The sequence below is a fragment of the Pseudopodoces humilis genome, chromosome 18 (assembly GCF_049639895.1).
Source record: "Pseudopodoces humilis isolate 2021_Gansu_Grassland_sample_001 chromosome 18, ASM4963989v1, whole genome shotgun sequence".
Lineage (NCBI taxonomy): Eukaryota > Metazoa > Chordata > Aves > Passeriformes > Paridae > Pseudopodoces > Pseudopodoces humilis.
The window spans coordinates 1,739,317-1,752,580 of record NC_142217.1 but is presented as its reverse complement, the minus strand read 5'-3'; the positions used below and the strand labels follow the sequence as shown (position 1 = coordinate 1,752,580).

General features: G+C 56.6%; 3 protein-coding genes across 5 annotated transcripts in view; 2 read left to right on the top strand and 1 right to left on the bottom strand.

The window, feature by feature from the left end:
• The first annotated feature begins 1,724 nt into the window (after nucleotides 1-1,724).
• LOC148182897 (uncharacterized) overlaps nucleotides 1,725-13,264 on the top strand; it is a 164,575-nt gene continuing 153,035 nt past the window's right edge. Inside the window, exons 1-2 of the mRNA XM_088064260.1 lie at nucleotides 1,725-1,779; nucleotides 1,966-2,626. Of these exons, the coding sequence (XP_087920386.1) occupies nucleotides 1,725-1,779; nucleotides 1,966-2,626 (716 nt within the window). The remainder of the gene's footprint in view (nucleotides 1,780-1,965; nucleotides 2,627-13,264) is intronic.
• Nucleotides 6,410-13,264, bottom strand: part of LOC148182904 (olfactory receptor 14J1-like) — a 9,423-nt gene continuing 2,568 nt past the window's right edge. Inside the window, exon 3 of the mRNA XM_088064240.1 lies at nucleotides 6,410-6,452. Coding sequence (XP_087920366.1) covers nucleotides 6,410-6,452 — 43 coding nt within the window. The remainder of the gene's footprint in view (nucleotides 6,453-13,264) is intronic.
• LOC148182905 (olfactory receptor 14I1-like) lies at nucleotides 8,460-11,566 on the top strand. Of its 3 annotated transcripts, none has more exons than XM_088063836.1 (2): nucleotides 8,460-8,663; nucleotides 10,529-11,566. In XM_088063836.1, the coding sequence occupies exon 2, from the start codon at nucleotides 10,552-10,554 to the stop codon at nucleotides 11,515-11,517; it is 966 nt and encodes a 321-aa protein (XP_087919962.1). In that variant the 5' UTR covers nucleotides 8,460-8,663; nucleotides 10,529-10,551; the 3' UTR covers nucleotides 11,518-11,566. The 3 variants fall into 3 exon arrangements, with proteins under 3 accessions (XP_087919962.1, XP_087919961.1, XP_087919963.1); XM_088063835.1 differs by lacking the exon at nucleotides 8,460-8,663 and adding an exon at nucleotides 9,744-9,874; XM_088063837.1 differs by lacking the exon at nucleotides 8,460-8,663 and adding an exon at nucleotides 9,776-9,901.

Genomic DNA, 13,264 nt, shown 5'->3' with positions numbered 1-13,264 from the left:
GCCACGGGCTGGCTCAGGAAGGGGAGATTTCCCCTCGAGAGAGGCTCCTCTGCCAGGTTTTGCATTCAGGCAGCTGCAGATCCCTCAGCTCTGGTTGCACAGCAGCTGGAAATGCAAGTGCAGGAGCTCTGTTCATGGCCAGCCACAGCGGGTGACAGCAAGGACAGGGCCCTGGCAGTGGGACATTTGCAGGGAGCGGCTGCAGCAAGCGCTGGGGGCTGGAAGTGTGTGCAGAAAACAGCCCGGGGGTCTCTGGCCCGAGGCAAAAGGAACAAAGTTTCAGTTCTGGCCTCCCCAGGGAGCACCAAAATCGTTCCTTTGCACGGCGAGGTTCCACTGGCGGGTGTTGCAGGGCCCCCAGAGGAGAGCCCGGGGTGTTCAAAGTGCCTCGGCCGGAGCAGCTTTCTGTCCCGCTCCGGGGGCATTCCCGCGGGCTTGGGATCCCTGGGAAGGCGCAGGAGGAGAGGCTGGAAGCGGTCGGTTTGTGGGTTTGAGGTTTGAATTGTTTTTTGTGGGGGGGTGATGGCCGATTGGTATTTTGGTGTTTTGTGGGGCTGGGGGAATGTTTTTTTGTGAGCTGTGCCCAGCGGTTTGCAGCCCCGCGGGTGCGGGGAGCGCTGGCGCAGCCCCGGCCCGGGCGGGGCGGCCCCGGGCGGGCTGTGGGAGCCGGGAGCGGCCGGCCCGGCCCGGAGCCCCCGCCTCGGGCCGGGAGTGCCCTCGGCAGGGCTCTGTGCTCGCGGGCGGGGCGCCGGCCGGGCTGGGCGGCCCGTGGGCCCCCGGCACAGGCGGGTCCGTGTGGCCGGGCCGGCGCCGTGTCCGCAGCGGGCTCCGAGGGGAGCGGCCCGGGCCGGCCGTGGCCGTGCGGGGCCTGGCGGGGCTCGGGGGGCCGGGCCGGGCCGGGCAGAGGCTGAGGGAGAGCGGGACAAGCGCTGGCACAGAGGCCCCGGGCTCGCCGTGCCCCCCTGGCCACGCAGCCGGGCTCGGGGGCCGCCTGGCTCAGAGGCAGCCCCGGCTGCGGGGGTCCCCGGGGGTCTCTGGGGAGGGGGCGGCAATGGGGGCTGCCGGAGCTCTGTGCCCGGGGCTGGGCGCGGCTGCCGAGGGAGCGGAGCATGCAGGCTCCCCCCCCGTGCTGGGGCTTGCTCTGCCCGCCTCAGGGGCTGCATTGTCAGCCCAGAGCCGTGTGGGGATCGCCCGGGACCAGCAGGGCTGGCAGGGAAAGCGGCAATGGGGGCAGCAGAAACGGGCAATGCCAGAGCTGGGGGTGCTCCCGAAGCCTGCAGATGTTGGGAGCATGGACAAGGGGGCCCATGGATACCCCAGGAGCCTGAAACAGGGATCCCAGACAGTGCTGACCACGCAGGACTCCTGGGATGCCAAAGTGGTGAGGCCACAGAAGGGGAACCTCCTGGCTTGCCAGGAGCCCCAGCAGACAGAGAGGGGGAACACCAATACGAACTTGACCCGCAGCAATCCAGACAGGGGGGCTTCCAGGACCCTACAGTGGAGAGACAAGAGAGGGTAAACACATGGATGGGTGTTTTTGGTGAATCTTGGCCATTTGTGTATTTTAGGGGACTGAATATTAGTGTTTTGGTGGTTTATATGGGCACCAGATGCCCGGTGACTTCTAGGGAAGGACTTGGAGAGTAGGAAACCCCTAACCCAAAGTGATCATCCATTGCATTTTCTGAAACCAGGATTTTTCATTGCTAAACTTTGGCTGGATGGAGAAGGAGGCTGCTGTGAGGAAGAGGAAGATGTCCCAGGACACCCAGGCAGGTGAGGAGGAAGTCAGTGCCCCTTTCCCCCTCTCTCCTGCTCCATCTCCCAGCCCAGCATGGCCCCCGGCTGCAGGACAACCCCACTGCTGACGCCGTCCTGCCGGGGACGCACTGGGGGGATCTCCTTCCCCTTCCCTCTGGCACGGAGGCAAATCCCATCCTCTCCTTGTCCTTCCTCCCCCAGACAAGGAGCTGAGGATGGAGACCAGGGAGGACAAATCCCCACGGCAGAACCTCGTGGAAGAGGCCATTTTGAGCAGTTCCACAGAGCAGGAATCCAGCGGGGAGGAAAAGCTTCAGAGATCCTGCAGGAGGAGGGGCTCCAAACGCAGCCCAGGGTGCTCTGAGGAGGAAAGACCCACCCTGTGCCGGGAAGGTGGACGGAGATCCAGCCAGGGCTCTGAGCTGGTGGTCCATGAGCAGCTTCAGGATGGGGAGAAGCCCTACAAGTGCTTGGAGTGTGGGAAGAGCTTCAGGTGGAGCACCAAACTGATCTGCCACCAGATGATCCACACTGGGGAATGGGCCTACAAGTGTCCTGAGTGTGGGAAGGGCTTCAGCTGCAACTCTGAACTCATCCGTCACCAGCGCATCCACACTGCGGAGAGGCCCTACGAGTGTCCCGAGTGTGGGAAGAGGTTTCAGACCAGCTCCAATCTCCTCCTGCACCAGCGGATTCACACGGATGAGAGGCCCTTCCGCTGCCCTGACTGTGGGAAGGGCTTCAAGCAGAATTCTAACCTCATCAGTCACCGGCGCATCCACACTGGGGAGAGGCCCTATGAGTGTCCCCAGTGTGGGAAGAGCTTCACCCAGAGCTCTAACTTGACCCAACACCAACGGAGGTACTGGTAAGGGAAGCCTTGCAAAGGCCCCAAGTTCCGGTAGAGCTTTGTCCACTGCTCCAGCTGAAATCCCCTACTGGAGGACCGATGTTGGGCAGAGACCTGGTGATCCATGTTCCCTGGGATCCATGCTGGGAAGACACCTGTCCCTTTTCCTGCCCATGGCAATGACATGATGTGGGATCAAAGAACATGAGAGTCTGATCATGTAGCTGTTATTATATGCAATCCCATCTCAGGTCATTGCCAGGGGCAGGAAAAGGACTCCCTCTCTCTCACCAGAGGAGAAGGGTGTCCTTTCCAGGCAGGAGGAAATATGTGGCCATTAAGAGCCAGTTGGTAGTGTTTTAGTTTTCCCTGTAATTAGTTTGTCTTATCCCTTCTGTTACCAAAATTGTTTCTGTTTGTGTTTGTTCCTTATCTCATTGCTGTTCCCAGTAAATTGTTCTTATCCCAGCCCGGGATCTTTGCCTTTTCTGCTTTCCATGGGAGCTGGGAGGGAAATGTGTGGTGGCGCAGTTTTAGTGGGAGCAGGAAATTGGGGAATGCCATTCCTGAAGCCCAGCCCGTGGAAACCGAGCATCCCAGCTGGTGCCAGGCCTGGTTGCCATGGCAGCAGCCTTGGGAGCGGGTCCCTGGCTGGGGGCTGTGGGAACCTCTTCCCTCTGGTGCCCAGGGACAGGAGTGGAGGGAGCGGCTGGAGCTGAGGCGGGCAGGTTTAGGCTGGATGTGAGGAAAAGGTTTTTCCCCCGAGGCTGCTGGGGCACTGAACAGGCTCCCCAGGGAAGGCTCCCAGCTCCAGGGCTGGCTGAGCTCCAGCAGCGTTTGGCCAGCGCTGCCAGGCCCAGGCTGGGATTGTTGGGGTGTCCTGTGCAGGGCCAGCAGTTGGACTGGAGGATCCCCATGGCTCCCTCCCAACTCAGCCAATTCTGTGGCTCTGTGATCCCATGAGCCTGGGGATGGGACTGCAAATGGTTGCCATGGCAACAGGCTCTGGCTCCTGACCTGTCTGAGACAGGTACAGACAGGGGTTCCATGGAGACCTCCCAGGGGTGTCTGGGGATGCTGAAGAGCCGTGTGCTCAGACGCAGTCCCAGCAATTCCATGGTGACATCCCAGGGGACCTTGGGCTGCAAAGGCATCGCTCTGTCACAGACACTCCCAGGGCTTTGTTTCATGGGCAGAGTGGGAGCTTCATGTAAAAGCTTTATTTCTTTACTGGAGAAACTCCTGCTGAGTCGTGAGGTGGAGAAATGATACTGAGCAGCCACCATGGATCCTCAAACCCCTCCAGGATGCCTAGGCTTTTAAATTCCTTCTAAGAGAGGAGACTGGGAGCAGCTGGATTCAATCCCAGACCAAGTTTGTCAAGGTTTATGTGTAAATATTGGACTGTTGGAACTGAACCGTAATGCAATTTGTCCCACAGGATTAACAATGGAATATCCGATATATTTATACAAATACAACTGTGACTGATTCTGAACTTGATTTATTTACACCACAGAGTAATTAAAGAAAAAGAGTTACTTACTCCAGAGTAGAGGAGCTATAACAATTATTAGACTATAGTGCTCTAGGAAGCAATTTTGAAGTAAACAGGGCCTTGCTGGAGCTGTTTGAGCTCATTCCAGGCACAGCCTCCTGCTCCAGCAGGAACTGCCTTTCCTGTGCCATGGCCAGGGCAGATCCCACTGCAGGAAAAGCCCCAGGCCAGCCCCAACCCAGGGAAGGGCTCGGGCACAAGTGCAGAGTGCCGTGCTGGGAGCTGTGCCAGGGACAGCCTGAGGCACCAAAGGCACCTTGGCAGCAGCAGCTGCTCCCAGGGCATGGCCAGAAGGCTCCCCTGGCACCCCGGCCTGGTGGCCAGCGCTGCAGAGCTGCTGCTTCAGGGCTCATTTCTGGCTGGGCTCTGAAAAGCCACTGCTGCTCCAGGAGCCTGACTGGGAAGCAATTGGCCCCAGCACCTTGGGGACAAGATAATAATGAGCAAACTCTTCATGCCAGCAGAGACAAGGCAGGGACAGAGGAAAGGGGAGAGCCAGGCCCAGGGGACATGGCTGCAGTGGTGATGGCTGTGAGGTCAGTGCCACTGCAGCAGCCTGGCTGGCCCTCAGCAGACATTCTGGCCAGGAGGGTTGTGAGGGCACCCAGCACATGAGAGAACCCACACAACAGGAATTCCATCCTTGGGGAGGGGAGGGGCTTTCACTGTGTCAGGTTGCACAGAGCTCCTGCTCTGGGAGCAGTTCTGGGATGTGGCATCCACTTGTCTGGAAAAACAGTTGCAGTTTTGTGCCACTCTGATTGTAAAATATTTCCTCCTTCTAACAAATCCAAATCCATTCTTCTTCAGCTTAATTATATTGATCCTTGTCAATGCATGATTTGGTAGAAAATAACTTTGACCAGTGTTTCCATTTTTACAGACCATGGAGAGGACCCAAAAATCTCCCAGGATGGGATTTGGAGGCCTCATCACATAAGCAGCAGGTAGAGGCTGAAGGCTCTGGGCTGTGAAGCTGCAAGGCCCTGCCAGAGGCAACTTGTGCAGCCCTTTGGCCATGGCTGCTGGCCCTGGGCCTGAGGCCAGCAGGGGACAAGTGACCCTGGCAGCCCTGGGGCCTCATTGCCTCCTTGTCCCTGCTCAGCAGCCTGGCAGGGGCCGCCCCATGGTGCTGCCCTTGGCATTGCACATCCCCACATGCCAGTGCCCCGGGAAGAGCCCTGAGCAATGAGGGAGGGACAGCATCTGCCTTGCCAGGGGCTGGGGCTCAGCCCTTGGCCCTTGGCATTCCTGAAACACATCCAGCTTAGCTCAGCACCACAGACACCTTTCCCTTGCTTGTCCCCAGCTGCCATCAGGGCCTCCAGTCTTCTGCTCTACCTGGAACCTGGGGACGCTTTCTCACTTGTGTCTCTCATTTCAACTCCAAGAAACTTCAGTGTTTCCATCTGACTTGGAGCTCTTGAGAAGTTTCTGGAGCACACTCTGAGGGACTGAGTGTGATGCAAAGAGCCCCAAAGGCCCGAGAGGGTGATGAAAATGCTGGTGCTGTGTCTGTGCTGCTGAGCTGGGCCGGGCTCCTGGCCCAGAGGCAGCTCCTGGCAAGGGCAGCGCTGCAGAGAGACAGCTCTGGCCAGGAGCAGCTCCTGAGCACAGCCCAGCAGGGCTGGGGCCCTGCCAGGGCAGCTCAGGGACACGAGCAGGCCCAGACAGAGCTGCCAGGGGCTCAGCACTGGCAGGGGCTGTGGGATGTGCCAGAGGGGGCTGTGTCACAGCGGCACCTCTGTGGCTGTGTCCTGGAGCCCCAGAGCAGCTGGGATGTCAGAAAGGGGCTGTGTGACAGCTCCGAGTGGGTTGTGTGAGGTCACAGATGGGGCTGTGACATCCCAGAGTTTGTTGTGTGACGTCACTGAGCAGCTACAGCATCATAGAGGGGGACTGTGTGACATCAGAAATCAGGGCGTGACATCGCAGTGTGGCTGTATGACATCACAGTGTGAGCTGAGTGATATTACTTAGTGGGTTGTGATGTCACAGAGAGGACTGTGACACCAGAGGTTAGATGTACAACATCACACAGAGGGTTGTGACATCACTGAGCAGACTGTGACACCACATGGTTGTGATATGAAATCCTAGAGTGGGCAGTGACATCATAGAAGAGCCATGTGACATCTCAGGACAGGTTGTATGACATCACAGTACTGACTGTGACATCACAGAGTGAACTATGACATCAAATGTTGCTGTGTGACATCACAGGAGGCTATGTGACATCACGAGGTGGTTTTGTGGCATATAGGAAGAGATGTGACATCACAGAAAGGTGGTGTGACATCCTTGGGCAGGTTGTGTGACACCACTGAGTGGGCTGTGATATCCCAGGTATCTGTGTGACACCTCAGGGGGCTCTGTGAGGTCACTGGGGAGATGAGAAATCCAGAGAAGTCCAACGCTGACCTTGGAGCAGCCTGTCTACACAGAAACACTTCCAGGGCTCTCTGCATTTCCCTCCCCTCACTCTTGCCTCACTCACACATCTCCCAACAACCCACTTGGTGCTTTCAGCTGCAAGGAGTTCAAAGCTTGTCTGTCCTTCAGCAGCTGCTCTAATTCTGCCTTCAGCCAACTCTGGGGTTGTGTTTCTTGTAGAACTCCCTGTGTGTCTGAAACATTCCTTGTGTGGTTCTGCCTTGGGGAAGGGGAACCTCCCTGGTGGCACCTTGGGCTTGGCACACACTTGAGGAGGGTGTCTGTTTTCCATGGGGAAACTCAGCAGTTTTAGATTGCTAAAATCAAAGAAGGAAAACCCCTCCTGGCCTGAGTGCAGCCAGTTCTGTGAGCAAAGCAGGTCCCAGGGGAGTGAGGAGAGACAGGATGAGGTTGGGAAATGTGGAGCAAGGTTGTCCCCACTGGGTCAGACCTCAAGGCACAGCTTCTCTGACCTGGCCAGACCTCCTTAGGAGAGACCCTGGATCAATATCCATCACTGAGTGCTGCAATCACCTCTGCTCTAAAGAGAACAAGAATAAAAGACACCTTTAAAATAGGAATACATATTTCCTAGAAGTTCTTTGAACTATTTCTCCATAACTATTGTAGGAAACTTTCCTAAGAACTGCACCAGACCAGAGGGAAATCAAGGCACAGCCATGATTTGTTAGAACTTGCTTGATCCTAATAAGCCCCATGGTGTATTTGGGGCTGAGCCCTTGAACCTCAGGGCCTGAGAGGAGATTGCACAAACCTTTCCAGGAGTCCAAGTCAGAAGAAACACCCAAAGTGTCTCCAGGGATTAATGGGTCCCACTGTGGTCAATCCCCAGCACAGGCTCCTCATGGACTCCTTGGAGGAGAGAACTGGAGGCCAGGATTGCACAAAAACCTCCCAGAGACTCAGTGTGGGAAGGAAAATCCAAAGTAGCTGAAAAACCCTGAGTATCTCAAAGTATTGCTGAGCCCCACTGAGTGTCAATGCAAAGCTCCCAAGGGACTCGTTAAAGCAGATAATTGGGGCCATGACTGCACAAACTTCTCAGAGACTCAGTGTGGGAAGGAAAAAGGAAAGTGCCTTAAGAACCTGAAGTACCTTGAAGCATTAATGAGCCCCACTGAGTGTTGTTGCTGACTAAGCCTCTCAAGGGACTAATTACAGCAGATAATTGGAGGCCAGGATTGCACAAAGCTCTCAGAGACTCCAAAGCAAAAGCCAAAGTGCTTTGGAAAAGCTGCAGTCCCTGGGAGCATGAAGGAGCCCCCCAGGGCCATTCCTGAGCAAGGCTCCCCAGGGACTCCTTCCAGCAGATCCCTGAGGCCACTGGCATGTGGGCTAGGGGGGATGCTGAGGGCAGGCCAAGGGGGTGACAGTGGCCAGCCTTGCTGGGGCTGTGCCAGGAGGCCCCAGGGCCTCAGGACAAGGTGTCTCCTCACAGCCCTTGCTGGCACAGCATTGGCTGCTGTGGCCCAGGGCACCAAGCCTTGGCTTCTCTTTGTCCCCAGCTGTCATCAGTGCCTGCAGTTCTCTGCTCTGCCTGGGGCCTGGGGACACTTTCTCAGTCACGTCCCTCAGTGGGACCCATTAAAAGTGAAAGAAACTTTGGAGTTCCATTCTGACTTGGAGTTCTTGAGTGGTTTCTTCCCCTCCCTCTCAGGGACTGATGTTCAGGGCCTCAGCACAAAGCCCCAAGAGGCTCATTAAAGTCCTGCTGCTGTGTCTGTGCTGCTGAGCTGGGCCAGGCTCCTGGCACAGAGGCAGCTCCTGGAAACCAAGAAGAGCTTCAAAAGCACATTTCTCTGGCTGAGCAGCTCTTCTGCCAGCCCAGCAGGGCTGGGGCACTGCCTGCAGCCACCCTGGGCACAGCCCAGAGGCACAGAGAGCTTCAATCAGTCAGGGCTGGGAAGGTGCTGAGAAGTGCCTGGGGCAGAATCACTGCCAGCCCTTGACACAGGAAGCCTCTGGCTGCAGGACAATGCAGCTGCAGCTCCTGGAGGCATCTCCTCAAGCTGGAACATCCCAGTGCCTACAGACTCTGTGAGTACAGCTCTGAGTATTTCTGGTGGAGGGGAGGTGAATGCTCATGAAGCTCTGACATGCTGAGGGTTTCTGATCAGTCATAGAATATTTCCAAGACAAGGATTTTGATAAAAATGAGGACATTTTCTAAGACTTTGTATTCAGTTTCCTACTATTGCAGAACGGCAGGGAGGGGGGATAACTATTAAAGGTATTAGGAATTTTGTCAATGCCTGAGGTATCTGAACTGTTACTTTGAGTGGTCATTAGGTTTACAGGAGATTCCTAATGTGTTTTCAGCCACTCTGCCCATCGTATACACCATGTAAATTATACAGGGACTACAGCAAATCAGGGGCTGCATAAAAGGAAAGTTTGTGCTTTTTTAATCTAGTGCTTTGGGTTGCCTGGATGGGAAATTGCACATTGATATTCAGCTCTCATTTCATTTCTCTATTCAACCTCTTGTGATAGGTTGCGATAAACTAAAAAAAGTAAATTCTCAGATCTTAACCAGGCACTGACAGAAATCAGCACAGGGCCCCTCACAGGCAGCATCAGTGCCACCTTTCCTGCCTCTTCAGGGTTGCTCTGCCATTGCCATCAGAGCCTGCAGAGCCAGAGCTGCCCCCGGGCAGTGTCCTGAGCTGGGAGGGCTCTGCAGGGCAGAGCTGAGCCCCCAGGGCTGGGCTGGGTGTGGGCAGCACTGGCAGGGCCCAGCCCTGGGCACAGGGCAGCAGCTGCTGGCAGGGAGAGCTCCAGGCAGCAGAGCCCTGGGCAGGCAATAGGCAATGGGGGGAAAGTGCCATAAAGCTGTGCTGGGGTTTTAGTTTAAAGTCTTTTCCCAACCTAACTATTCCATGATTACTTTTATACAGATCCCTATGCCAAGACACAGCAAATGTCTGATTGGAAATGCCTGAGGGTGACTGTCCTGCACTGGTGCTGCCTGGCAGGGGCTGTGCAGGGCTGGGCAAGGAAAGGCTTTTCCTCAGGGCCTGGCTCTCTCTCCTTGCCTTGCCCAGGTGCTCCTGGCATTGCTGACGAGCTCTCTGGGAATGGCAGCTCCAGCTGCAGGGTCAGGCCCAGCCCTTGGGCTCCTCCTGTGCAGGCTGGGCACAGCAATAGGGTGTCCCAGCTCCCTCTGCCCCAGGAGCTCTGGGCAGGGCAGGCTGGGAGGCTGGGAATGACCCGACTCTTCTCCAGCAGTGCCATGGACAGGACCCTTGGTGTGTCCTTGGGATGCCACCCAAGCTGTGAGCTGTCTCCAGGGGACACTGGGGACAGGAGTGTCCTTGGCCAGGAGTGGGGCTGAGACTCTGAGAAACGCTGAACCAATTTGCTCTGCTTTGGGTCCCTCTGCACTCAGCTGTGTCAGGCTGATTTTCAGGGGAACACAGTGCCTGCCCTCCATCTCAGAAAGGGCAGCTGGGGACAGATGGAGCGACAAAGCAGTTCCCCTGACCCTTCACTGAGTTACAGCCAATGCTCCTGCATTGCACATTTCCCTCTGATCTCCCTGGGCACAGCAGGAAACCCTCTCAAACTGCCTTTGGCCATCACCATTCCTGAGCCCTGGGACAGGAGATGCAGCCAGGCTCCTCTGCCTCAGGAGCAGTTTGGGATGATGCAGTCCCACCCCAGGACTGGCCCCTGACCCCATTCCCATGACCCCAGTGCTGCAGAGCAGAGCTGACTCCTCAATGTCCATGGGCAGAGCCCCTGCTCATCTCAGCAACAGGGCCAGATCCCAGCTGAGCTCCAGGCATGGGGCTGAAGGAAGGGCTCTGAGAAAAGGAAAATGGGAGCAGGGCTGGGAGAAAGGGCTTGGACATTGCTCAGCAAAGTCTCTCCTGATTTGTCACTGTCTCCTCCTTCAACAGGACTCCATGGCCAGAGTGAAGAAATGTCCAACAGCAGCTCCATCAGCCACTTCCTCCTGCTGGCATTGGCAGACACGCGGCAGCTGCAGCTCCTGCACTTCTGCCTCTTCCTGGGCATCTCCCTGGCTGCCCTCCTGGGCAACGGCCTCATCATCAGCGCCGTAGCCTGCAGCCACCACCTGCACAGCCCCATGTTCTTCTTCCTGCTCAACCTGGCCCTCACTGACCTGGGCTCCATCTGCACCACTGTGCCCAAAGCCATGCACAATTCCCTCTGGGACACCAGACACATCTCCTACGCAGGATGTGCAGCACAAGTATTTTTCTTTCTGTTCTTCATCTCAGCGGAGCTTGCCCTGCTGACCATCATGTGCTACGACCGCTACGTGTCCATCTGCAAACCCCTGCACTACGGGACCCTCCTGGGCAGCAGAGCTTGTGCCCACATGGCAGCAGCTGCCTGGGCCAGTGCCTTTCTCTATTCACTGCTGCACACAGCCAATACATTTTCCCTGCCCCTGTGCCAGGGCAATGCCCTGGGACAGTTCTTCTGTGAAATCCCACACATCCTCAAGCTCTCCTGCTCCAATTCCTACACTAGGGAACTTGGGCTCATTGCAGTCAGTGCCTGTTTAGCACTTGGCTGTTTTGTGTTCATTGTTTTCTCCTATGTGCAGATCTTCAGGGCTGTGCTGAGGATCCCCTCTGAGCAGGGACGGCACAAAGCCTTTTCCACCTGCCTCCCTCACCTGGCTGTGGTCTCCCTGTTTATCAGCACTGGCACATTTGCCTACTTGAAGCCCCCCTCCATCTCCTCCCCATCCCTCGATCTGGCCCTGTCAGTTCTGTACTCAGTGGTGCCTCCAGCCCTGAACCCCCTCATCTACAGCCTGAGGAACCAGGAGCTCAAGGCTGCAGTGTGGAGAATGATGACTGGATGGTTTCAGAAACTGCTGGCCAATTCCTGCAAATCACTTGTAATAAAGTGATTTTTAATCACTTGTAAATGACTTGTAATAAAAGTAATCTTGGATACTTCTTGTTGGTTTTGTTGGTTTTTTTACATTGTTTTGGTTTTCTCATAGTGTCTGCAAAGAAATGTCATTGTTTTGTGCCATTTCTCATTTTGTTTCCCTCCACCTTCCCTGTGGACACAGACTCTGTCAATGAGGGCCTGTGCTCCTGGTGGCTTTAAATGAAAGAAAGGATCTCCCAGCAAAGTTTTCTCCAGAGATGCCCCTTTTGTTCCCTTCTCTGGAGCTGCAGCAGCAGTGTCTGTGTGCAGAGCTGGGGGCAGATCAGTGCTGGCACAGCAGCTGTGCCCAGGAGCAGCAGCACTTGGTGTTGCCGGTGCTGCTCTCGTGCCACTGCCCCGCTGCCCTCCTGGCCCTGGTGTTGCTGCAGGGCCTGAGTGCTCTCGGGGCCGGGCACAGCCCTGGGGGTGGCAGTGCCGGGGCTGCAGCAGGGACAGGCCATGGGCACTGCTGGGGCAGCGCTGACGCCTCAGGGCAGGGCCTGGGGGCTCCAGGCTCCTTGCCCAGGCTCTCTCAAGAACACGGCCAGGCCAAAGCTCAGCACAGAAAACCCCCGTGAGCAGCCCCAGGGTGGCTGTGGGCAGGCTGGGGACAAACAGCATGGCTGGGGCTCTGCAAGGTCCTTGGGGGAGATGGGAAGGAGCAGCAGAGCAGGGGCTGATCCATCCCCACTGTGCTGGACACCCCAGGGCAGCGTCCCAGAGCGTCCTCATGGAGCTGCCAACAACATCCCCCTTGTGCAGCCCTGGCCTCTCCCCCAGCTCAGAGAGGTGCCACATCCTTGCAGGCACAGCCACGGCAGCACTGGCTCAGGAGCCCCTGTTTGCACTGCCCAGAGCAGGCGTCAGCACCCCCATGGTGCTGCTGTGGGGAGATGAACCTGAGGGAGCACAAATGCCATCAGCCCCTGGGCCAGGCAGGGCTGGGGTATGGGAGGGAAACCACTCAGGGTTGTCGTGGCCTCTGAAGTCACACAGAAAGTTTGTTCCCATGAGCTGTGAGTTTCCTGTGCCACTGCAGACGTTGTTGCTCAGAGCCAGGGCTGCCTGGCAGCCACCTCCAAACTGCCCTGAGCATTTCCTTTGCTTCCCCTTTGCTTTCTTAACTCTTCCCACTCCAGATATCTTTCCGTTGCCCACTCCTGTTCTCTCCCCTGCAAACAGCCCATCCCTGTTTGCCCTTTCTTCTCTGGCCCCACTCCCTATTTCAGTTCCCCACTTGGCACCATGGGAATGTCCCATGGGGAGCAGGATCATCCTACAAGTGCTTCAGGAATTGTCTGCAGGGTCCTGCAGTGCCTCGTGCTGCTCCCTTGCCAGAGGCAGCACAGGCCAGGGGGGCACATCTGGGCTGCTGTGTCTGGCTGTGGGGCTCCCTGTTCTGGGCAAGGAGGAGGAGCTGGAGAGGCTCTGCAGGACTGACAGGATGGCCTTTGGGGCCTGTGTGGAGAAGCTGAGGGACTTGGGCTGCTGGACCTTGTGAAGAGGAGGCCCAGGGCTTATCCTGCACCTGCTCCAAGGGTGGTTTGAGAGAATCACAGAATCAGCAAGGTTGGAAAAGACCTTGGAGATCATCAAGTCCAAATTGTACACTGACACCTGTCGCCCTGAAAACTCAGCTTCTGAGCTTGCTAACATAGTTTTCTAAGGACTTTCCCAGGACAGTAACTGTAAACATAGATATGTGTACATTCTTTCTGTTA

What these genes read in the sequence shown, in the direction of transcription:
- LOC148182905 (XM_088063835.1), top strand. Translation starts at nt 9,832, where the DNA reads ATGACCCGACTCTTCTCCAGCAGTGCCATGGACAGGACCCTTG. An exon ending in TGCCATGGACAGGACCCTTG is followed by an intron (nt 9,875 to 10,528) that starts GTGTGTCCTTGG and finishes CTCCTTCAACAG; the next exon opens with GACTCCATGGCCAGAGTGAA.